Genomic DNA, 25794 nt, shown 5'->3' with positions numbered 1-25794 from the left:
TATATGACTAAGTATCTAAATTAGCTAAGACTCTTTTACGACACATGGACCCATTACAAAGATGCCAAATAAATTAGAACTCTTCAACGCTACTAGGTCTCAATGTAATAGGGCGTTGAAACATTAAAACCCAATATAACTAGATGCTAGAAATCTTGGACCCAATATGTTTTGGTGCTAGAACTCTTGGACTCAATGTGTGTGTTGGCGCTAAAACTCGTGGATCCAATGTGTTTTAGCACTAAAACTCTTCGACCCAATATAATTCGATGCATACTCAAGGAGAGGACTCGATCTCCATGCATGCTTGAGCCCATGCTCCTGCATCAATATGAAAGGTGAAAATTATTAAAAAGTCGCAAAGCTTGAGATTGTTTGCGCTTTTTCTTACGTTTTATTGTACCGTGCAGCCTCTTGTGCAGAAAGCAAACAGGAAAGGAAGGGAAATGTTGAGGCCGCCGCTAATAATAGAAGAGTTGACATCTCCAGGTAGTTATTTGGGGTTGAAATAACTGGTCCTTTCAAGACCTGCAAAATTGCCGGTGAAGTATCATAATAACAATATGCAGAAAGATAAATCAAGACAACGCTCACGCACATGGGAAAATGTTCCAAATGGTGTTGCAGATTTATTTATAACACCAGCTTGTTATCACCTGAGTAAAGAAGGAATTTGCTGTGAAAGATGAGCTACATGTCTTGGTCTAAAAGAATTATTTGAACATACATGAATTTAGACAACAGGAACAAAGGCTTCAGGAAGTTTTACCTGCTTCAGTTGCAATTGCAAGTGCTTCCAAGATAATCCGCATAGGTCTCAACACTCTAAATTACACCTTGGATATACTAGATATTCCATACCAAGCTTAAGAACCAACAGGAATATAATGACTACATGACCCAGAACACCTCAAAGAAATTGATGACAGGATGGAAAAAGAGATGTTTAAAGTTTCAAGCTTTCTAGGATCAATGAAGAGAAATAAAAATATTCAGCACTCAATAACGCATACAAATTTGGATCTTGGATTGTCACTTGGAAACAACCGAAACAGCGTGAGAGAAATCTAACAATCTATAATTCAAATCACCTGCCATCCAAGATATGAGAAAACTCTACACCTTCCCTTGGTACAGCCAATCTCTCCAGCTCAGGAAAAACTCAAAAGATATCAAATTCTAGATAGATATCAGACCCTTTCTGATTAGTGGTAGGCACGACCTTTTCACTTGTTGATGCTGGTGGCCGTGGGGGCCGTTCAAGCTCGACTGGTTTTGGGATCTCTGGAGGGCTAGCACACCGTATCAAGGCCCAGTTCACACCCTCAAAGAATGGGTGCTGTTTGATCTCGGTAGCCCCACGCTTGTATGCAAGCCTATGCTGCGGCTCTTTGACAAGCAAACCCCTTATCAAGTCTCTCACAGAGAAGCTCACAATCGGAGACTCTGGGAACCGCAATGGTTGCCCAACAACATTGAAGAGCGTGGCCCTATTACCAGACCCTTTAAATGGAGTTTTACCAAACAAAAGCTCATACAAGAAGATGCCAAATGTCCACCAGTCCACAGCACTCCCGTGCCCCTCACCTTTGATGATCTCTGGGGCCAAGTACTCGTGTGTACCAACAAATGACATGGACCGAGCATCGGTGGGCTCTGCTATGAGCTCAGGCAATGGGCTGACTTGGTTTCCAATCTCAGGTTTTGGTTTCCGATCCTTAGACTTCGAGAAAAGGCGGGGCCCAAAGCATGTCGTGGGGGCCATGCACGACGGCTGTATGCAGGATGGCTCAATGCAAGCAGGCTGGACACAGTAAACTGGGTTGTTTCTTCGGAAGGAGTCAGCATCTAGGTTGGAGGACTTGATCAGGGTGGGGCTCACTGTACATCGCAGGGAGAGGTCAAAGTCGGAGAGCATGATGTGGCCATCTTCCCGAACAAGGACATTCTCGGGCTTGAGATCACGGTATATGATTCCAAGCATGTGCAAATATTCCAGTGCAAGAAGGACCTCTGCTACATAAAATCTGCAATTTAAGCAGGAGTAATAATGAGTAATATGCATGCAACTACTTAATGTTCTCTCTAAAATTGAATATTATACAGTTGAAAAGAAAGAAAAAGAGTTTGATAATATAACAGGTGAAATAAAATTTTATTAGGTAAACTATCTCATCTCAAAATGATATCTGGAAGTTATTGATCATCTTAAATTTCAAACCATGCTATTTGAGTTTTGCTAATGAAGATAATTGCTTGTTAGATCCTGAATGGGGATAAAATGACTACAAAAAAAAAAAAAAAAATAGCCCCTGGATTGACTAGATAACCTTAAATTTAGCGTGAGGTTGGAAGAGTCACTGTCTGCTGTATCAAGCACCACAAGTAGCTGGTTGGTGGATTAAGCTAAAAGGCAATTATTTGCCGCAACTAGACCTTTTCGGTGGCTTCTATGATTTTATTTTGAAACAACTCTAACAAAGTCCAGGAATGAGAATCAAACCCTTCAAAATGGCTTCCTCGAAAAGGTTTAGCAGCTTTTTCTCTTCTTATAATTTACTCAAAATATATAACCTGCTTGAGATATTAGTTCCTTATTGCCCTATCCTCGAATGTCTCTGACCTCTCAGTTCTTTAAGGTCCTTATCTGCCTCTTTTAATGAGAATTCCATTGATGAAAATCTTGGTTTTTCTAAAAGAATTTTTAAAATTAGGTGAAACTAAAATTGAACATCGATCATATATAGAATGTGCCTAATTAGACAAACTTCGCAAGTGTCACATCCAACCCAAAATGTTGCTCAATTTTTTGCATCCGCTTCCTTAATCTTCAAAGTAACCACAATTCAATCTCTAATCCTATCAATTATTATTTTGCCATTTTCTAATTGCTCATACTGTGACTTCTTTAATATACAAAAGGCAAATGAACAGATATTATTATTTTTAACACCTAGTATTATTTGATAAAGATGCTTCCAGGTGCCTTCACATCCTAAATTTTGAGATGGTAGCCTCCCACTCTGGAAACTATAGGAAGGCTTCAGATAAACAAAGTCTCTGCCACTTCTAATAAGATAAGAGCCTCCTTGACTTCAAGAATATGCCATTTTCTATCTTCAAGATCATACTATTTTATTTATAGCTATGATTAGCAATAAACACAGCAAACTGGCATCATCAGAAACACTTTCATGCTCATCAATTTCCCATGCTGCAGAATTTAAAAGTATCAAAAAGAATGGTTGATAGAACATACTAAGGAATTAATCTTCAAAATGGTTGATAGTCAACACCATTAGTCCTATCCAAAATAATATGGTAATCAAATATATTGATTGTGTTGGTCACCACAAACAACAAACAAGCTCCATGTATCAAGGCAAGCAAAATCCCTGAATAAGGTAGATATTTAATTCAAAATAATGGATTGTTAAAGGCTCAATATGAGGATTGCCATACACTTGCATAGCCGAAAAGTGCTCTGACCATTTCAAGTAAGATAAAAAAATCCTTAGTTGATTCTCTATTTTTCCCTCCTCAAGATTCTCCATTTCAGATTCAACACTGCAATTTCTGCCGCAACATCGTAGTGCTCAAATAAAATATTGTCAAGTCCCTTACTTCTAAGTTACTAAATTCTAAGAACAACTTTTCTATTATATCTCTCTCTTTTAGTTCCCACATTTTACATAATTCCTTCCTCACATATTTTCACTACCTTATGCTTGCATTTCATTGAGCAATAATCAAGATTTGTACTAATTCTTTATGCTCCCATCGTCCATCATCCTTTCTTTATGCCTATTATCATCATTCTCTGACGATGCTTCCTTACCATTTCAGACTAATCTTGCTTTAAGCACCAGTATCTACTCTAGCTTTCATAGAATTGGAGATGCCGGTGCAGCTTCAAACAATTGCATCATGTTTCTTCTATGAATCATTTCATGTTTGAAATGAAAATTCAAGAACTATAAAGAATTGAGCATAAATTATGCAGTAATCATGACCTCATCTACAAAAGGAATCGGATAAGAACCAAGAAATAATATTGTTAATTCTGAATCAAATTTCAAGCTTGCTGGATGGTTCAGTAACTCACTTCCCAGCAATGTCAATGGTGGTTTGGTAAACATGATGCGGCAATAACCCCCAGAAGAATGCCCAACGTAACCTAAATATGAGGTTCCATGTCATTGTTTAGCTATCTGCTTCCATCTAAATAGGAATATGGAAAAAGATGTCCAAAAGAATGTCTGAATGCATGTGCTTGTTATTAGAATACCCAGATAATACTCATGCACTACATAATAAGTTTCATACTGAAAAACCAACAAACCTCATGGCACCATAATTAAGTTTGAATCAAAGTTTTTAATTTGTATACTTGGTTTTGGTCTTGCTTAGACTAATGAGTTTCACTTTCAGTAGCTTTGTCAATTTTAGTGGTTTTGGTGCTACTTTTGACAATTTTAGCTGAAAATTATTAAAAATAAATCAGAAGTAATAATTAGTAGTACAGGGAAAAAGAATTAGACATCTTATGAAATTTATATTATTGTTTGGGGACTTCTGGATGGAGCATTTGGTTGATTTTCTCACTAAACAATCAAAATTAGAAAAAAATAATGTAAAATACTAAAAGATCATGTTCATACTACAGATTTTATGTATCACATTACTTTTTGGTGGCATTCTAACATAAGACAAATTGAATACCTATAGGAGTTTACTATCACAGACAAACTAATGTCAAAATGTCAATGTGATAATGTTTCAATACTTTCGAAACTTGTCAATACTTATAAAATCTAAGCTTTATAAGTGAATTGTGAGGCCCAGCCTCATTGGGCCGGCCTGTTAGCCCGGCCAGCACCCAATCGCAGCACAAAGGGTCATTTCAATCAAAAACAGGGCAGAGCCCTGGTTGATCGCGGCAGAGGAGGAAGAGTCCTCCTCCCCCACGAACTCCGTCGCTTATCCAAGCCTTCACTCCAATTTAGAGCCCCCCCCCCAAATGGACCTCCACCGGCGATCATCGAGCACCTTTCTCTCTTTTTTCCTTCGAAATCGGGGCCGCAACGCTAACTGGAGCCAGTAAGAACCTTGAATCCTTCTTCTCCAACCTCTCCCTTCTCTATTGATCCATTGCCGATCAAATTCCGCCAAGGAATCGATTGGAAATCACTATGAAACCCCTCCGTTGTTCGGCCTTTGTTCTACTCTCGTCTCCTTTTTTCTAGTAATGTCTGTCGTCAGCATTCATCGTCGAAGCCATCGGCCGCTTCCCTACATCAGTCCCTGGCCGAAGCCAGACCCCCAGCCGCCGGCGAGCAGGATGGGATCCGAGTACACCGAGCCAAAAAATTCGCCTTCTTGGCCCTATTTTTCAGCTTGATTTTTGAACGGCCGGCCACCGCCGTCGTCCTCCCTCTGCCTCATGTCTCTACCTCCGACCACCACCTCACCGGACCAACATGACCACAGCCACCACCCGCCTCCTTCCTCTGTTTTGCCAAAAAAGAAAGAAAGAAGAAAAGAAGAGGAGAGAGAGAAAGAGCCATCTCTTTCTTGGTTCACTCTTATTTTCTCTCTTCTCTCTCATCTCCCTATTTCTCTCTCTAGAAGACTCATGGATCCATGAAACGAGTCCCATCAACTTGATCTACAAACCTGAATTGATCTCTGAAAAGAGATCCTAAACTGCCCTAGTGCTCGGGCCGCCTACTAAACCGATCACGCCGGCCCTATTGAATGTCCTTGAAACCCCTATTAATAAACCTTATTGATTGATCTTTGTCTAATTAAGTCTAATAAATTGAGCGAATCGTCTAGACCTGACCTACCCGAAACTACCGCAAACTCGGTCAGATCTTCTCGTATTATTTTATTAAAGTCATCAACTAGAAATTAATTTCGTTGTTAATAATTTTAAATAGGTCTAGCAAAGTCGCCTAGCGAAGTCTGACAGTTTAAGGTAAAAGATGTAAGTATATCTTACACTCATTATTTTCAAATGATCATGTTTTCCGTGCAAAAAATTTGCTTGTGAAAATATCATATATTTCTTAAAATTATGGATTAGCGAATGTATTATGAAAATTATGCTTTATTATGAAAAATAGTTTCATGAATGTTTGATGAAAATAGCTTTGTTATGAAATCATGTCATTTAATATTTTTCATCTATTTATATAAATATATATATTTTAAGAAAAAAATATAAGTTTTCTAAAGGCTCTCAAATTGCTATGACCATCCCTAGAAATAGAGGCCAATCGACACCCTGAAGCTAGCATCCAACATAAACGGCCCTCTACCAATGGGTAAAAGTTGGTAACGAATACGAATTATGCTATATTGTCGATTACGAAGATGGCCCTGTCACGAGTTATAGTGAACATGGCACGAATATCTGTGAGCAATGTTTTGATCCATGATAGGATTAAATGATATGAAGAATGATTTACGAATATATTTGCAATATAAACTTAGAAATATGTTTATGAAAAATGGATGATTTGTTCATGCATGATTTGCATTATGACATGTTTTAATATATTGTACTATGAAATACTTATTTTGAAATATCTGTTATTTTTTTAAAATAATACTTGATCTAGTAAGATAGCAAAAGATTTACTTATTGAGTTGTGTCGCTCATATATCTCTTTTTTTTATTTTTCTCTCTCTAGATGAATAGAGTCCATAGGAACGAAGGATGATCCAGGCTTAGAGTTTGAGCTAGCAAGCTTAGCAGTTTTATAGAAGAATTTTAGTATTTTAAATTGACTATAAATTTGTAGTCAATGAATTTTTGAATATTGAGGATTATGGGTTTGGTATTTATGTTTGGATTTAGACGCTCTAAACCAATATTAGTTGCATTTAATGGCCAATAAAATTGAATTCCTATTTATTCTAATATATTTGAGATAGATTGAAAGCTAAACAGAATGTTGGCTTCTGGGCTGTACTGCTCGATAGCACTGCCATGCTATGCTCCGAATCTGAGGCATAACAAATATGGTATCAGAACAATAGGCTTCATCATGGGTTAAGCTTAAAAGTCTAGTGATGGGCAGAACGTAAGCTTAGGCTTATGATTTGTATATTTAGGCAAGTGACAGGTATAGAAGAGTTAATTTTCATCAGAGTCGCACAGCGAAAGCACGGTAGAGTATTAGATGAAGACTTAAACCCCCATTTTTTTGAAAATAAAGGTACATTAAGTTTCGAGGACGAAATTTTTTAAAGGATAGAATGTGAGGCCCAGCTTCATTGGGCCGGCCTGTTGGTCCGACTCAGCATCCAATCGTGGCCCGAAGGGCCGTTTCAGTCAAAAATAGGGCTGAGCCCTGGTTGATCGTGGCGGAGGCGGAAGAGTCCACCACGAATTCTGTCGGAGGCTAGGATAAGCCTAGCCTCCACACCTATTTAGAGCCCCTCCTCGATGGACCACCAATGATCATCAAGCTCCTTTCTCTCTCTTTTCTCCCTTCGAAATCATGGCATCCCGTCACCGTGCCCACCAGAAATCGGGGCCGTAGCACTCACCGAAGCCAGTAAGAACCTCGAATCCTTCTTCTCCGGCCTCTCCTTTATCTATTGATTCATTGTTGATCAAATCCCGTCAAGATCGAAAATCACTATGAAACCCCTCTCCTGTTCTGCCTTTGATCTTCTCCTCTCCTTTTTTCCGACAATGCATGTTGTCGGCATTCATCGCCAAAGCCATCGGCCGCTTCCTTGCATCAGTCCTTAGCCGAAGTCAAACCCCCAGTCGTCGATGAGCGGGTTGGGATTTGAATACACCAAGCTAAGAAATTCCCCTTTTGGCCCTATTTTTAATTTGATTTTTGGACAGTCGGCCGCCGCCGCCGGCCGCCCTCTGCCTCATGTCTCCACCTCCGATGCCACCTAACCGAACCACCATGACCACAGCCAACCACCTCCTTCCTCTGTTTTTCCAAAAAATACGAAAGAAAGAAGAGAAGAGAGAAAGAGCCATCTCTCTCTTCTCTCTTATTTTCTCTTCCTTCTCTCTCATCTTCCTATTTCTCTTTCTAAGACCCATAGATCCATGAACCGAGCTACATCGACTTAATCTATGAACCCCAAGTTGATCCCCAAAAAGAGGCCCTAAATTGCCCTAGTGCCCGGGCCACCTACTAAACCGATTGCCTCGGCCCCATTGAATGTCCCTGAAATCCTAATAAATGAATCTTGTTAATAATCTTGGCTTGACCTACCCAAAACCACCGTAACGCCTGATTAAGTCTTCTAGTATTATTTTATTAAAGTCATCAATCAAAAATTAATTTTGCCATTAATATTTTAAACAAGTCTAGCGGAGTCTCCTAGCAAAATCTGACAGTCTAAGACAAAAGAGATAAGTATATCTTACACTCATTATTTTTCAAATGATCATGTTTTTCATGCATAAAATTTGCTTGTGAAAATATCATGCCTTTTCTTAAATTATAGATTAGCATATATATTATGAAAATTATATTTTATTATGAAAAATAGTTCCATGAATGTTTAATGAAAATAACGTTGTTATGAAATCATGCTATTTAGTGTTTTTCATCTATTTATGTGTATTTTTCAGAAAAGATATAAGTTTTTTAAAGGCTCTCAAATTGCTATAACCGCCCCTAGAAATGGGGGCCAATCGACACTCTGAAGCTAGCATCCAACATAAACGGCCCTCTGCCAACAGGTTAAAGTTGGTAACGAATACAAATTATGATATTTTCGCGATTACGAAGATGGCCCTGTAACGTGTTATAGTGACCATGGCACGAATATCTATAAGCAATGTTTTGATCCATGATAGGATTAAATGACGTGAAGAATGATTTACGAATTTATTTACAATATAAACTTGGAACTATGTTTATAAAAGATGGATGATTTGTTCATGCATGATTTGCTTTATGACTTGTTTTAATATACTGTATTATGAAATGCTTGTTTGGATATATCTGTTATTTTTCTTAAATGATGCATTGACATGAAAAAGCTTATACTTGATAATGGTATGTAGTGAAAGATTTACATACTAAGTTGTGTCGCTCATATACCTCTATTTTTATTTTTTTCCTCCAGATAAATAGGATCCATAGAAACGAAGGATGGTCCAGACTCAGAGTTCGCACTAATAAGCTTGGTGATTTTGTAGAAAAATTTTAGTATTTTAAATTAACTATGAAATTGTAGTCAAGGATTTTCTAAATATTGAGGATTACGGACTTAGTATATATGTTTGGATTTAGACGCTCTGAACCAGTATTGGTTGCATTTAATGAATAATAAAATTGGATTCCTATTTATTCTATTATATTTTGAGAAGGATTTGAAAGCTAAATGTAATGTTGGCTTCGTGATATCATGGGTTGTAACCCTCGGTAGCATGCCCATGTCATGCTTCGGATCTAAGGCATGATAAATATGGTATCAAGGCAATAGGTTTGATCATGGGTTAAACTTAAAAGTCTAATAATGGATAGAACTTAAGCTTAGGTTTGACTCGTATAGTTAGGCATGTGACATGTATAGAATAGTTTTGATCAGAGGTGCGTAACGCAAGCATGGTGGAGTATTAGATGAATTCGTGTCCCCATTTGCTTGAAAATGAAGGTATGTTAAGTTTCAAGAACGAAATTTTTTAAAGAATGGGAGAATGTGAGGCCCAACCTCATCAGGCTGGCCTATTGGCCTGACCCGAAGGGCCGTTTCAGTCAAAAACAAGGCAGAGCCCTGGTTGATCGCAGCGGAGGAGAAAAAGTCGTCCACCACGAACTCTATCAGAGACAAGGATAAGCCTATCCTCCACTCCTATTTAGAGCCCCCCGATGGACCTCTACCGGCAATCGAGTTTCTTTCTCTCTCTTTTCTCCCTTCGAAATCATGGCATCCCGTCAGCGTGCCCTCCGAAAATCGAGGTCGCAGCGCTCACCGAAGCCGGTAAGAACCTTGAATCCTTCTTCCCCGACCTCTCTTTTCTTTATTAATCCATTGTCGGTCGGATTCCGCCAACGATTTGATCAAAAATTACTATGAAACCTCACCCTTGTTCTGCCTTTAATCTCCTCCTCTCCTTTTCTTCGGCAATGTCTGTCGTAGGCATTCATCGCCGAAGTCATCGGCCGCTTCCCTACATCAGTACCTAGCCGAAGCCGAACCCCCAGCCACCGGCGAGCAGACTAGGATCTGCGTACACCGAGCCAAGAAATTTTTCTTCTCAACCCTGTTTTTAGTTTGATTTTTGGACAGCCGACCGCCCTCCGCCTCGTGTCTCCACCTCCGGCTGCTACCTTGCTAGACCACCATGACCACAGCCACCAGCCGCCTCCTTCTGTTTTTCCAAGAAGAAAGAAGAGAAGAGAGAGAAAGAGCCATCTCCCTCTTGTTTCTCTTTTTTTCTCTTCTCTCTCATCTCTCTATTTCTCTTTCTAAGAAGACCCATGGATTCACGAACCGAGTCTCATCGACTTGATCTATAATCCGAGTTGATCCCTGAAAAGAGGCCCTAAACTACCCTCATACTAGAGCCGCCTACGGGACCGATTATTCCAACCCTATTGAATATCCCTAAAATCCCCATTGATGAACCTTATTGATTAATCTTAGTCTGATTGAGTCTGATTTACTGAGCAAATCGTCTAGACCTGATCTATCTGAAACCACCGTACGCTCAGTCAAGTCTTCTCGTATTATTTTATTAAAGCCATCAATTAGAAATTAATTTTGTTGTTAATATTTTAAATAGGTCTAGCGGAGTCGCCTAGCAAAATCTAACAGCCTAAGACAAAAGAGGTAAGTATATCTTACACTCATTATTTTTCAAATGATCATGTTTTCTGTGCATAAAATTTGCTTATGAAAATATTATGCTTTTCTTAAAATTATGAATCAACATATGTATTATAAAAATTATTCTTTATTATAAAAAATAGTTTCATGAATGTTTAATAAAAATAGCTTTGTTATGAAATCATGCCATTTAGTGTTTTTCATCTATTTATGTGTATATGTTTAAGAAAAGATATAAGTTTTCTAAAGGCTCTCAGATTGCTATAACCGCTCCTAGAAATGGGGGTCAATCGACATCCTGAAGCTAGCATCCAACATAAATGGCCCTCTGCTAACGGATTAAAGTTGGTATCGAATACGAATTATGATATCTTGTCGATTACGAAGATAGCCCTGTCACAGATTATAGTGACCATGACACGAATATCTGTGAGCAATGTTTTGATCCATGATAGGATTAAATGACGTAAAGAATGATTTACGAATTTATTTGCAATACAAACTTGAAACTATGTTTATGAAAAATGAATGATTTGTTCATGCATGATTTGCTTTATGACTTATTTTAATATACTGTACTATGAATGCTTGTTTTGGAATATCTGTTATTTTTCTTAAATGATGCATTGACATGCAAAAACTTATGCCTAATTCGGTAAGACAGTGAAAAGTTTACTTACAGAGCTACGTCGCTCATATACTTCTATTTTTATTTTTCTCTCTCTAGATGAATAGAGTCGACAGAAACGAAGGATGGTCCAAGCTTGAAGTTAAGAATTTTAATATTTTAAATTGACTATGAATTTGTAGTCAATGATTTTCTAAATATTAAGGATTATGGGTTTGGTATTTACGTTTGGATTTAGACGCTCTAAACCAGTATTGGTTGCATTTAATAGATAATGAAATTGGATTCCTATTTATTCTATTATATTTGAGATAGATTTGAAACACTAATGTAATGTTGGCTTTGTGTTATCTTGGGTTGTACCCTCGGTAGCACGACCATGTCATGCTCCGGATATGGGGCGTGACAAGAATATTATTCAATATTTCAACAAACAAGGAGAAAAACAAAAGATAAAATGAATAGTTCATTTATATACACTTAATATGGTCCAAATATTTAGATTGTCTGATATGCCAAAATTTTCATATCAGTTGCAGCTGAAACCAGAACCTTTAATTTCGATTTTAAAGTTCCCACCGAAACCCAAACATTGTCCTGTAATTTCACAACAGCCGAAAGAACTATTTAAGATCTACCCGAGGAAAAACAAGCCAAGATGGTAACTTTTAGCACTATGAATACTTAAAAGAGATTTACATTTAACAATGCACATTTCTGTCTAATAAACAAAGTTGTTAATATATTTGAAGAAACATTTATCTCTCAGATCAATTATCATAAGGATAAAATACATAAACTTTGTTATAAGCAAAATTTTGAAAGATGGTGTAGACATGTAGCACATCTCAGCGTCTAGGAATGTTGTGTTAGGTGATGGAAGCGGACATCTAAGCATGCACCAACAAGAAAATAGAACCTATTCCAACATCCACATTCAATGGTAAAATATATGCATGGTGGAAAAATATTAACAGTTATACATGTCCATTTATGGAATAAAAGAACTTGAACTAATTAAAATAATGATGTAGCAGAAAATGAGCACTTTTGCATACTAGAAACATATCAGAGAGTTATAAGTGAATGGGAAAAAAGTTATTGCTAGATCTAATAGTCATATATAGATTGATATCAGCAAACAGCCAATTTTATGTTTAAGGTCATTTATAGTTCATCCCAAAGAAAGTTGAACCCCTTTACTGATGCACATATGAACATTTGATGAAGATGTAATGGTAAGGCCATGTCAGGAATTTAAGAGAACAAATTATTAGTATAAACTATAAAGTCATAAAAACTGCTGTAATCGAAGATAAAACAATGAAGAACCACTTAATATGGCATGTTTATATGCAACAAAGAGTGAAGGAAGCATTGATGAGCAGAGAATCTTGGGCTTGTATTAAAATTGTAAGAAAATGGGTGAAACTAGTAACACAAGGATGAAAGGAGTTAAAAACATTTAATGTTATTGGTTGAAGACTTAACCATTAATAGGTTGTGAAGAAGAATCTATGAAAGATGGTATACAATTGTTGAGATAGAGGACACACAAAAGGATGTTCTTGCAAGTAAGAAGCTTAGCTTCTTCAAGGTGATGCCATACAGAAACATAAAATCAATTGTATAATAACTCTACAAGATGAAGTGTGAAGTTGACTGATCAAAATTTTGGTTTCATATAATTTTTCCCTAGTGTGATGACATGTGTGATACAATCCTTTTTTTTCAGTCTCTATTACTTTTTATGTAATCCATGACCTGTGCACAGCGACATAGTACTGCTGGGGACACTATAAGAAAGTGAAAATGTAAATGAAACATGCTAACTCAGCTCATCCAAGAGTTTCTTCTAAAAGTAGTAAAAATCATCAGCATAGTCATCCAGGACCTTTACCATTGAAATGGGGTCAACTATTAAGCATATAATTTGAGAATGATTGAGCAGACTTTACGACTGGTCCCCTTTCCTTTTTAAAGGACACTTTAAGCAAGAGATGGGCTTGCCATGATAATTGGCTGCAGGGCAATCTACCTTATTGGTTGCACTTTAAACCTATCAGAAGGCAACCCTCTAAAATTTCCTTAGGCATGCAAAGAAACTTGATAAAGGGGAAGATGACAATGTTCAATAAAGAGAACCCTGTTGATCTCTTAGGCAAAAAATTTAAGCCATTGAGTCAAACAGGAACCCAGACAATCTTCAGTACGTTGTTAAGGTAACTTTAACATTACTTCTACTTTATGGAAGACTGGTAGAGCTCATGTTTGATAACCCAATTTTAGCATGCATTCTCACCCCTGCATTCCTTCTGAACTATCCAAGATAACATAAAAAAAGAATTAATTATGGTCATAGTGGGTGACGATTACATATTTTACCATGGCTGCGATTTCTGACACTTGATATGTGCAAGATCAGTTGGCAATTACATGGCATAACATTACTTCGACATTGAATTAAATGAGACTTATCAACAGCTCTTTGACGTTCTGAAGTCCTACTGATGTGAACTCACTACAGATTGTGAGTAAAACATCTTGATTGTGAGTAAAGCATCTCTACCATCAAAATGTACTGGTCATAATCAAACATACCGAGCAGGTAGGAGATGCCATGTGCAATAGGAGGGTTGCATGATGATTACAAAATGCTTGTCAGCTCTGTCACACAGCTTATTCTTCAGTTTTAACACTCAGTGATTTTATCGAACTTCGTGATGCTTTCTCCAAACCTCCAGCAGTTTACCTACAAACTGAACGACTGGAGACGCATTTGCAGCCAAAAATTTGTAGCAGTTCAGAAATGATTGTGACAGTGCACATGGATATAAGTAAAAGAAACAAGGAAGATTTCATAGTTATACCAAGATGTCGAAAATAACTGATTCAAATTCTGTGCATAATTTTTTCACGACACAAAAATTAATGAAGATTACTGCTATCTATTTTAGCACAAGCAAATATCAAGAAACATATCTATATACATGTGAGAGTGTGTGTCAACATAAACAATCAGCCAACTTATCAGACCACTTAATAGTTTTCAAAGGGTAGAAATTTGATTTAGTTATAGAGTAGAAGTAGCAGGACATACTTCACAGCTTGTTCTGGAAAATATTTCCCAGGCTGCCTCTGTCGAAGTGTGTGCAAGTCTCCTCCTGGGCAGAACTCCATCACCAGACATGAGAATTTATCAGTCTCAAAATGGGTGTATAATGTTGGAAGAAATGGATGATCAAGGCATTGCAATATCTCCCTCTCAGTCTGAGCCCTAAGCAGCTTCTTACGACTTGCCAGAGATCCCTTGTCCATGACCTTCATTGCAAAATAAGTCTTTGTTCCACTTAACTCTGATAGATATACGCTACCAATATCACCACAGCCTAACCTCTTTAGTAGCCTGAAATGGTTCAAACACAGAACAATATCTCTAGCTCGCACCATTTGAATTGCTTCCCATGTTGAATCATTTGCCTTATGAGGCTTTGTGACACTACTACTCATGCTGCTACATGAGCTCTCATCACTGCTTGTACTGGCCCTGCACATACTACTCTTTCCACTCTCCACAAAGTCGGCTCGGTCACTGATCTTAGCACTTCCACTGGTCTTTGTGACACTGCTGGTACCATCACTGACTTTAGCAGAAACAAAGCTATCATTTGCAATGCTCCGCTCAGAGATTTTCTTATCTTGATCTTTACCTTCCAAGCTCATGGTCCCATTCAATTGTGGCAATTGCACTGGATCTTCTTGTTGTACTGGTTGTTTCAGACAACCAGAGGAAGTATGCATATCTTTAGATTCTGGAGAAAGTACAGTCTTCAGAGGAACCTTATCTGGTAAAGGATCAACAGATCCCTTTCGATGGTGATTTGGTTTTTGGTCTGGTACCTTTGTGGCAGTTTGCTTTAGTATGCTCTGATTTACAGATTTTGGCATTCTTTCGGGTGTGGTAGGCTCTGATTTGCTTGGCTTAGGAATCTGCAAAGGCGAAGGCTTACAAGAATTTGGCTCTATTATCCGGTTAGCAAGTGTTTTGAGCTGTTGTTCAGAGCAAGTTTGGGGAACAGTTTTGGAATCCATTGATCTAAAAGCTGAATTTGTACATTTAGCAGGTTAAACCAATCCATGAACTCTCAGTAATTTCAGGAAACGCATGCAGCATTCTGTTGGAGAATCAAATGCCTTGTTCTCCATCTTTGATAGATCTATGCATGGGGTGCTCCACCATCAGATAAAGTTCATAACACTATGAATTGTGCAAGAAAGAAAACAGACCTTGCAACCTTCCTATCCATGATGATTAACAACAAATAAGTAGCAAAGAACGGGAAACAAACATAAGAAAAATGTGGCTTAAAAAATATCCCAAGAGATCAGGAAAGCAGAAGCTATATGCTCAAAACATGCGCCCCCCCCCCCCCCCCCCCCCCCTCATTCCAGTAACAAACCTAACACTTCGAGGGAAAAACCATGTTGATCCATCGATCAAGATTCAAAATGCAGAACAGACGGATTCACCCAATAACTTCACCATGATACACAAGAATGAAGTATTTATGTAACAAAAGGTGATACACAATTCCAACCCACTTAGTAGTATAAGATCTTGAGAACAAAAGAAATAAAGGTATCTCCAACAATGCACCAGTACACAGATCAAATATAGTTGAGAGGAAGGCCACAAGGCATCTACCTAAATCAACTAAATAAAAGGGCTTAAAGAAAGTAAAGATCATGAAAGCAACATCAAGATACCATCTTTCCACAACAGAGAGGAAGGTGGACCATGACGTACTTAAAATAAATAACTTCTTCTCCAACAAAGAGCTAGATGCAGCCTGGATTAGTACATCCACACCTTTATATAATGTTTTTTTCCAGGAAACCCCAAAAACCCAGTAACCAAAAAGATCAGAAAAATGTGAAAACTGTGATTCAACGTCCAGGGGTCATGCCAGAGACATCAAAATGCGTTGTTTCTCCACGACAAAAAACCAGAATAACACCTAAGAAGGACCTTTCAGCAAGCCCGAATAGAAAGAGGGAATATCTGGAGAGTCATGCAGATCCTACTGGAATGTTATTCCCTTGAAATCTCCAACCCCTCCCTCCAAAACATTATGACAGATCTAAAAGGCAAATCCGAACCCTAACACAGATCCAACTCCCTCACACGGAACCAAAAAAGACAGAAAATAGTAGTAAAGGAAGATGGGGGTGAAAAAATCAAAACAGAAGTGAGATAAAGGGAGGACAAAAGCATACCTTCTCCCCAAAGATCACAACTTTAAAGCTTCAGTTTGACAGACGGGAAGGTAGGCTGTAGGCCTTCCTCCTACCAGTATCCACAAAGAAGAGAGGGAAAGGGGGAAAGGAGAAGAGCTGAAGAAAAAGGGAGGGGAAATAAAAAAAATTAAGGGGGAAGTTTTAGAAAGGTGCTGGGGCAGCGTGTGGGCGTTGGCTGTGGGGTTATTTGTATGTGCGGTGCCCAAAGAGGGTGTAAAGAATAAAGGAGTCAAGGCTAAAACTAAATATTTTCTCATAAATTATTTCAATATTTTTTTCTTTTTTCCACAGGCCACAGCCCATGAGTGAGTTAACGGCAAATAGGGGAGCTCTCCCCTCCCTCCCAAAATCCCACCCTCACTTGCCTCAATGCCCTTCAAATTTACCCCCCAATCCCCAATATCTAGGTGCAGTTCCCCATAGCCCCTTTAACTCCCCCAAAGAAACTTTTCTAGATAACATACATTCCCTCCTTCACATCTCCCCCCTCTCATGTCTTTATTACCTTGCTAAAAGCCAATTTGTGATCTTTGGAAATGACAAAAACGTCCTTTGTTCGATCGATTCCTGTTCCCATTCCCATCAAACCAATGCATTTTGGAACTTGGATAAGAATCTATCAGTAAAGATGGACACTTTCTCAGTTCAGATCGCCCCATGCATTCTATAGTTTGTACTAGAAATCAAAGTGGCTGAGAGGCTAATAATAGTCATATGGCAAAACCAGAAGGCTAAGTCGGGCCGCCTGATCATTGCGTGAAGCCTGTCGGAGGTGGCGCCCGAGGGCACCAGACAACTACTGAATTTGATTTACTAATGATGCAGCTCTGTAGAGCTTAATTGCTATGGTCACATTTCGCAGTGACAGTGGTGTGTGGGGATGACTTGTGATGTTTTTAATCAGGTATTGCGAGCACCGGATTTGTTTCAATTGCTTCTCAGGGCATGCAGGTTTGGAAATTATTGTCATGCTGAGAAGAAATAGTCATGCAAACATAATGGTTGTGGGGCAACGACAAACCTGCACTTTGGTGCTGCACAATCTGCAGCCAAATCAGCTCAGCCAGCAGCATCTGTGGCTCTGGTGCACATTGACCAGAGCTTCTTAATTGCCATTAAAAAGAGAGAGGAGGAGGGACTAGATAGATAGTAGAGAGGGAAGGAGAAGTTCAAACATGGACAGGGGCATGAGTGTGAGATTTGCTGTGCTATGCTTAGTTGGGGGTCTATTTACCTGTAGAAGTCTCCCCCTTGGGAGCATGTGGGACTTTTTGTAGCTATCTAGCTGCAAGATTCATGGAGGGTCCCAAACTGACAAGATCCTGATTAATGATGGAGCCCATCCATCAATGCCGCAGTGGACTCACAGCCATTGAATTCCAACATTGGGATAATGTTTGGGGGATGTTGTGGAAATAGGAAAACAGAGAACAAAAAAAGGATTTGCCTAGATTAAGCATGCTTCCATATTCCTCTGAACTCAATATTGTGACTTCCTATAAATTATGCTGCTTATGACCTCATTAGAAATCCTGATTGCTTCTTTCACTAACGCCAACAGAAATGTCGACATTTGAGGTACATTTCCAATTAATCTCACATGTATTTGCTTCACTTTTTGCAATAATGAGTACCTTCTAAATGCCAATTATCACTATCAGCTGCGGCACAACATCTATTATTGTTCAGGTCTTAATATTCTGTCAGTCCTCCCAAGTGTTTTCATCCTGGCAAAGCAGTCGCATTCAACCCATGGCTTCCCATCTGCTATATTCTCCTCTCCTCTTCTTTCTTTTTTTTCTTTCTCCCCTCAATGTTCGATGCTTTGAAGTGGTCCTAAGTCACAGCTCAAGGTCATGGGATTTCTGAAAGGTATCTTTTAGGGATTAGGTCAATGTTAGGCAATCAAGCATGCTTAAGGGCCTAACTCCATCCTTCAGAGTAGAATATAGGGATAATTAAAAGGGCTATATCAGCCAATGATGCCTCCAACAAGGTCATCCAGAGAGCCAATGCAGCATTGTCCAATGAGGGCGGGACCAGCATTAATCTAATCCTTTCTTTAAGAAAACACAACAAAACCCAATGAAGCCTATGCATAGGGCCATGAGCTAAAGCACATGGAGCTCTCTCCTTGGTAGGCATCTCTTAAACCTCTTCAGCAGTGTAAAGCTCCAAAGATTGCGCCATTAATTAGTCTCCTTTCCTTTGTTCTACCTTGAGGGTGCTTGTGCATCGCACATGATAGATAGGAAGCATTATGAGAATGGATGATTTTTAATTTAGGATCCAATATATAGGATACATTAGGTACAGACCTTCTAAGAAAAGATTACGGGTGTAAGATGACGAGCTTGCAGCTCATTAAGAAGCAATGAATATAGTGGAGGATAATCAAAATTATAGCATCGGATTGAGACTGCGTGGCTAGCACTTACGAGCTCATCGAGTACTAATCATGCTGCATGGACTCACAATCGATGGTGGTCGCAATATATGCTAATACAAGCCACTTTCAAGAATTGCATTGCACTGGTGATCACATCAGTAGTGTGCATCGAGCATGATAGGATATCAGACATTGATCAAATGGCGATGACTGAATGTTAGGATAGGGATGCGCATGGATCAAAGCTTGGATACTGCTAAAGAATTGCAGGAAAATCTACAGTATTTGTTTAAATGGAAAGATGCCCAAATGACAATGCAGCTTTTGGCAGAAGACCTGCAGGGAAGACATGTAGTTGGATTCAGGCATATATGCTCTATAATAAATTACAAACAGAGGCCAGAAACGTGCAAATTAAATAAGCTTAAACAAATATATTTCAAGATTAGTGCGGTTGACCGCCTGCAGCTTCCAAGGTGGTGCTTACATGATCTCAATAATGATAGTTAGATCAAAATCAGAATTACTGCCTGCTGGGTTTGTGGACCAAAGACCCTTGGAGCGATTAAAAACCGTTAAGAAGAGTGTAATTGGTATCCCATACACCAGTTTTGCTTATTAACATTGTTATCTTCTTACTGCTTGACTTCTGTATTTGATTTTCTATAGGGACTTCATGTTATTATTTACTTGTCCAGAACTAGTAATTTTCTATAGGAACTTCATGTTAGTATTTACTCATCCAGAGTTATCATATAATTGCAATAGTTTGTCCATGAGGACTGTAATAAGGTCCTTAGGGAACAGACTTGGCAAGACAGTTGCAGTAGCTTCTTATCATCGATGAATGAAAGCTCGGCATGGGAGTTTGGAGACCCCATGATCACATTCCAATTTAAAACCTGAAACTCCCAAGGTAAACTTCCAGCGGATTGTATGAGTTAATGTTGAGATGCATGCATATGAATGAAAAAGATATGTGCAGTGACAGAATGAAATGGAAGTGTAAACATCTAACAAGAAAAAATTAAATTTGCATTCTGGGTGCAAATGGAATTTAGAAACAGAAAGAATTTGGAAGCAGTCAGCAATCGTGGGCTCGGTTTTCAGATTTCTGTAGCAAGAAAGCAAAAGCCACCGGGATGTGCCAAATATGTCAATTTGTTGTCCTCAATACTGTGGCAGCACCAAATTATAGAGTGGATGCAGGTTGTAGCAAGTCCCACATGCCCTAAGGTTATCTTTTAGCAAGCTTTGTTGCACAACGTAAAAGACAGTTAAGTGTTAATCAATCAATATGAGAATGTGCATGACGGAATACAAGCAGACCGTGACTGGCAATGGCAACAAGATGAGTGCATGAATTACATTCGATGGTTTGAATTTTTAATTTTAAATCGGACCATAATCACCTTCAGGCTTTTTCTATCAGAGAAATAATTATTATATCAGCTTACAAAAGATCACCTGGATTGATGGAATTACCCTCAAAAAGATTGTATGTAACCCAAAATAAAATGAAAGGAAAGAAAAATAAAATGAATCACCTTCAGCAATGAGAGAAACAACCCTAATTAGGTTCTAGAAGTTAGCCAAAATGGTTTTGGACAAGAACGAGATCTCATGGCGTTGTAAGCACAACCAGATAGAAGTCAAGAGATTTGGAGGCAAGATGTTGGCATACTGTATTTGTTGTTGTCTTTAGAATTTTGAGTTGTTGACCTAAAAGACTTCTGTAAATTCTTGATACAAGTTTTGAGAGTTGTGGAATATGCCCAGATCAACACAACCATCAGCCACCATAGTGCAACTTTTGCTGTTGATAGGGAGGGAAAAGAGGTGCAGTTTAACTGCAACTCTTTTCTGAATTTACATATACATCTTATGTTTGATGCAGACCTCTACTGTCTATGACTTCACTCTAATTAGTAACTACAGTTCACCACAAGACTATTGATATGCATTCCCCAAGTTACAGTGAAAAACCAAATGACTTAGAGCTTTACATAGCTTAATTTAACAAACAGAAGCATGAATGCCAAATTAAGAAAAAAAAAGATGATATGTATCAAGTTATATTGCATGAAAAAAAAACGTTTGAGCCTTTCATAGATTGTTTCAATTTAGATTTACTTCAATTAAATTTCTGCGAACAATTTGAGTATATTTGGTGCATTACATAATATGTTCAATAAAAAAAATTTCAGTTTTTTTTGAGCTGATATGTACATTATTTTTGAACTGGATGATTTTAGCACTGTATCTGAGATTCTGATCGTTCACAAGTCGATCTCTTGTGCAGCTCATGTATGCAAAAAGCTCCAGACACCAGAACAAGCCTCCAGCTGAAAATTGGGAGGGGTAGAAGATATGTAAGTATGAACTTACAGCAAATAGTCACAACCAGCTTATTTATTTATCAAACATCTCGTTCAGCATGCTTTTTGCATCATGTAGCCTATTATCCTTAGGCTATAGATCATCTTTGTATAAGTCCAAGCATCTGATTTGCACCCCTTTGACTCCATCAGTTTTAGAAACCTACAAGCATCACCAAACTTTCCCTGCTGGCAATACCCATCGATCAATGCAGTGTAAGTAAAGATATTAGCAAACGAGCCATTCGTAAACATGGCTTCAGCATCCTCAAGGCCAATCTCCTTACAAAGCTTATGAATCATCATTGAGTATGTCCAAGCATCAGGCTTACACCCCTTCAATTCCATCAGCTTCATAATCCCCAAAGCAGCCTCTATGTTTCCACATTTAGAGAACCCATCGACTAAAGCATTGTAAGTCGTGGTGCTGGGAACCAAACCTCTACTACAAATCTCATTCAGCAATGCTTCAGCAATCATCATTGTGTAAGTACGCGCACTCAGGGAGCATCCGTCATCCCCCATCTTCAAGAACAGCACAAAATCTGTCAATCTGACAGGCCTCTCAGAGCCCATGGGCACGAATGGTGTATGAGACTTCATTCCTCTGGCAGCCCAACTGTGGCATCATCACAAAGACCCAACAAGCCCTATCCGAATTTTGCAGTGGCCTAGGATCAAACAATTGTACGTAAAAGGTGTCAGCTTCCCATCCTGCTTCCGATAAGTATCTTAAGTACTGCTTTGCCCCAGCAAGATCTCCTTCCTTTTGGTAGGCCTTAATAATCGTATCGCATGCAACGAGATCCGAAAAAATCCAATCTTTTATAATCTGCTGGTGTGAATCCTTCATCTCATCGGCAATTGAGCACCTCTCGAAGACTTTCTTTCCCATGAGGCGGGAATCACTATATTTTTATTTTTTTTTCAAAAAAGCCCTTCAGCATTAAAGAAGCATTAAAGGCCTAATTTTTATTAAGGGGTGAATAGAAATTATACATAACTTTCCCAGAAAAGTGGATAGTCAACTAAACATAAGCACTTTGAAAATTTATCATTTTTCCATAGTCAACCAAACATGCCAAAAGTACTTTCCTAGACATCCTCTTTATAGGAATCTGCTTCCCATGAATCATATTCATAGGAGGAAAAATACTTCCCACGAACCAAACGAGCCCGAAATGTGGGAATCATATTTCCATGGGAATACAACTTTTCGATCTCTCTCCTTTGAAAACTCCAACCAAACAAGAGGCATCCTATTACTTTTCCGTTGACCACACTTTTCCCCCTTCTTTTCCCGCGAACCAAACGAGCGCCTTACCTAAAAAAAACGGCTACATCACATATATCACATTGGACAATATCAAATCATAAATGCAAGCAAAGATGTATTTATTTAAAACAAAACAGATTGGACATAATTTATAGACTAAATTGTGATAAATACATTAGTGATAAAATCTTTCTGCTCCTAGCTGCTATATTTTCTTACTTCTTTCTAAGAAGGGGAGAAAGAGAGCATTCCAAGTCAAAAGAGATATATTTATGAGAACAACCCCTTTGAAAGTGACCATGAACCAAGGTTCAGCTAAGATGGACAATGAACATCCAATCAGAATTCCTTTATAACATTATTTTTTTTAATAAACACAAAAATCTAAATTTGAAGCAAGAACAGGAAATATTTCATTTGTCAAAACTCAGCAAAATTTTCAACCAAATATTACTGAACAAATGAGTTGAAAACAGTGAGGAATTAGAAAACTGCTTCCTAGGTCTGGAAGCCTAAATATCAAAGTATCCGACCACAAAGACCTCCCAAGTCGCTCACTCTTGTAGGCATATAACTACAGGCTTTACACCATTTTAACCCAGCACAATCAAACATTTAAGAACCTACCAGTAATCTCTACAAGAACAGGACCCACCCCTGAAACAATGGAACCGGTTTCGATCGCGGACAACGATCTCTCTATCAGCTATCTCAGATATCAACTTGAGAGCCGCATGGCAATCACTACAGACCCGGAGGTTCTTCATGATCCTAATGGGTGTCCCGGGTGGCGTGCTCATGAGTCCAAGGACAACCGCCAGCTTCTCACTATGCCGATACAAAACCTGCTCCTTCTCCCCCTCGTCCATATCAAGCAGCACTGCCGAGGTGTCAGGGACGTACCCTCGTTGCCTCAGTTTCTCCAGCAACTCCTCCCACCTCCTGTAAATCTCCTCCGCTCGAGGGTGATCGCTCTCCCCGGCCACGAATTCATGAACCGCACCATCCAAAGCGACCGTGCTCCACCCCGGAGACTTCTTCACCCCTCGGTCCCTCATCAAGCGCCGCATCCGTGCCACGTCCTCCCAACGCCCCGCGTCGGCATAGATGTTCGATAGCACGACGTAGTATCCATCATTAAGGGGGTCCAAGACAGAAAGGTGCCGAATTGCCTCTTCTCCCATCTCGATGCTCTTGTGCACTCTGGCCCCTCCAAGGAGAGCTCCCCACACAACGCTGTTGGGTTCCACCGGCATGTTGCTTATGAACTCATGAGCTTCCTCGAGGAGTCCCCGCGCGGCTGAGGAGGTCGACCATGCAGCCGTAATGCTCGATCTCGGGGGTTATGCCATAGTCCCTGGTCATGCTGGCAAAGAACCGCCGGCCCTCCTCCAGCAAGCCCATGTGGCTACAAGCATGCAGGAGGCCGACGAAGGTGACGGCATTGGGCTGGATGCCGGCCTGAGTCATCCTTGAGAAGAGCTCTAATGCTTCCTCCCCCTGCCCATGCATCGCGTGCCCGCCGATCATGGCGGACCATGACACCACGCTCCGCACCTCCATCCCGTCGAATACTCTCCGAGCAATCTCCACACACCCACACTTGATGTACATGTCGATGAGCGTGTTGCAGACCCGGATGTTCTTCTGGAAACCGCACTGGTCCGAGTATTCGTGGACTCGCCTTCCCAAGTCGAGAGCCCCCAGGTCGGCGCATGCGGCGAGAACTGCAACCACGGTCACCTCATTGGACCTCATCCCGGCCGCCTCCATCTCGTGGAACAGGCGAATGGCCTCGCGAGGATTCCTGCACTGGACGTACCCAGCAATCAACGCAGTCCAGGACAGGATGCTGCTCTCGGGCATCGAATCAAAGAGCTCGCGAGCAATCTCCATCTCTCCGACCTTCGTGTACTGGGTGATCATGATATTCCAAGTGACAACATCTCTCATCGGCATTTTATCAAACAAGAGCCTCGCAACATCCATCTCACCGCAGGAAGCATACATATGGAGGACGGTGTTGAGGAGGAAGAGATCAGAATGGAAGCCGAGCTTCTCGACAAGGCCATGAACGGCGCGGCCGAGGGGCAGGGCGGACAATTTGGAGCAGGCCTTAAGGACGAAGGAGAGGGTGAAGGTGTCGAGTGCGATATCGGAGCAGCGAAGGCGCGCGAAGAGGGCGAGAGCGTCGACGGGGGAGGCCGAGGAGGCGAGGGAGTTGAGGTGGGTGTTCCACAGGACGGTCTCGGGCTGGTGGGCGGCGCGGTGGAAGATCTCGCGGGCGTAGGAGAAGGCGGAGGGGAAGGAGAGGGCGCAGACGGCAGCGACCTGGGAGAGGGGAAGGGTGGAGAGGGCGCGGCCGGATTTGATGAGGTGGGAGTGCAGCTGCTGGAGTTCGGAGGGGGAGGCGAAGTGGGTGGTGGGGAGGTTGGAGGGAGGACACGGGTTTGGGCCCTTTTGGTTGTTCTGAAGAGGGGGGAGCTGGCGGGAAGAAACGGTCAGCCGACAGCATGGCTTCGGACGCTCTAAACCTTCCACGATAGAATTCGGCGGATCGGCAGATCCGAAATCCAATAAAGCCACTCTTGGATGCTGCTGGCGACACGGACTTGGATCAGACCACCTAGTTTTCAGGGAGATGCTTGGGGGAAAGTATCTCCTTCTCGAGGTCCAAGCGAAGATTTTTTAAGAAAAAACAAACTATTAAGCATTTGTATAGCAGACCCAGTTGAGTCATGCAGCCAGATTATTTCCTAGAGTTAGGTGTTTTGTTTGGAAATAAGGTTACAAAAGAAAAAGAAAAAAAAATAGTACAAAGTTCATCATCTCGATATCAAAGCCCGTACTCGGTACTATATTGATACACTCAATATAAGATAGGTTCGATACACTGAAACTCAATATATCTTCCTTGACAAATTTCAGTGCAATACTAATACAGCATATCCATACAACAGGAGACAGTACGTGTTGCCGCAAATCTCGAACTGAGGTTGGA

At 40.0% G+C, this 25794-nt stretch overlaps 3 protein-coding genes across 5 annotated transcripts; all 3 read right to left on the bottom strand.

The window, feature by feature from the left end:
- Positions 1-931: 931 nt before the first annotated feature.
- LOC120103705 (serine/threonine-protein kinase D6PK-like) lies at positions 932-16898 on the bottom strand. Of its 3 annotated transcripts, none has more exons than XM_039118208.1 (3): positions 16730-16898; positions 14553-15751; positions 932-2027 (listed from the first exon to the last, which is right to left on the bottom strand). In XM_039118208.1, exons 2-3 carry the CDS (start codon positions 15542-15544, stop codon positions 1163-1165), a joined length of 1857 nt encoding a protein of 618 aa, XP_038974136.1. In that variant the 5' UTR covers positions 15545-15751; positions 16730-16898; the 3' UTR covers positions 932-1162. The 3 variants fall into 3 exon arrangements, with proteins under 3 accessions (XP_038974136.1, XP_038974138.1, XP_038974137.1); XM_039118210.1 differs by having other exon boundaries at positions 14553-15747; XM_039118209.1 differs by having other exon boundaries at positions 14553-15669; positions 16730-16897.
- Positions 16899-23209: 6311 nt separating this feature from the next.
- Positions 23210-25478, bottom strand: LOC103708716 (pentatricopeptide repeat-containing protein At5g66520-like; the record flags this gene model as incomplete). The annotated part of the gene is made up of 1 exon (XM_008793772.4): positions 23210-25478. A coding segment is annotated over one exon (1416 nt), but the record flags the coding sequence as incomplete, so codon positions are not given.
- On the bottom strand, positions 23417-24049 carry LOC120105606 (pentatricopeptide repeat-containing protein At3g24000, mitochondrial-like). The gene has a single exon (XM_039118206.1). It carries the CDS (start codon positions 24047-24049, stop codon positions 23417-23419), a length of 633 nt encoding a protein of 210 aa, XP_038974134.1.
- Positions 25479-25794: the final 316 nt, after the last annotated feature.

Source organism: Phoenix dactylifera, unplaced genomic scaffold, assembly GCF_009389715.1.
Source record: "Phoenix dactylifera cultivar Barhee BC4 unplaced genomic scaffold, palm_55x_up_171113_PBpolish2nd_filt_p 000320F, whole genome shotgun sequence".
Lineage (NCBI taxonomy): Eukaryota > Viridiplantae > Streptophyta > Magnoliopsida > Arecales > Arecaceae > Phoenix > Phoenix dactylifera.
The sequence above is the reverse complement of the archived record's forward strand: the minus strand, read 5'-3'. Positions and strand labels throughout refer to the sequence as shown.

Excerpts from the sequence above, each read along its gene's own strand:
- LOC120103705 (XM_039118208.1), bottom strand. The coding sequence starts at position 15,544 with ATGGATTCCAAAACTGTTCCCCAAACTTGCTCTGAACAACAGCTCAAA. Across the intron at positions 2,028-14,552 it reads TTTCCAGAACAAGCTGTGAA|ATTTTATGTAGCAGAGGTCC; the intron begins GTATGTCCTGCT and ends CTTAAATTGCAG.
- LOC120105606 (XM_039118206.1), bottom strand. The coding sequence starts at position 24,049 with ATGCCGGTGGAACCCAACAGCGTTGTGTGGGGAGCTCTCCTTGGAGGG.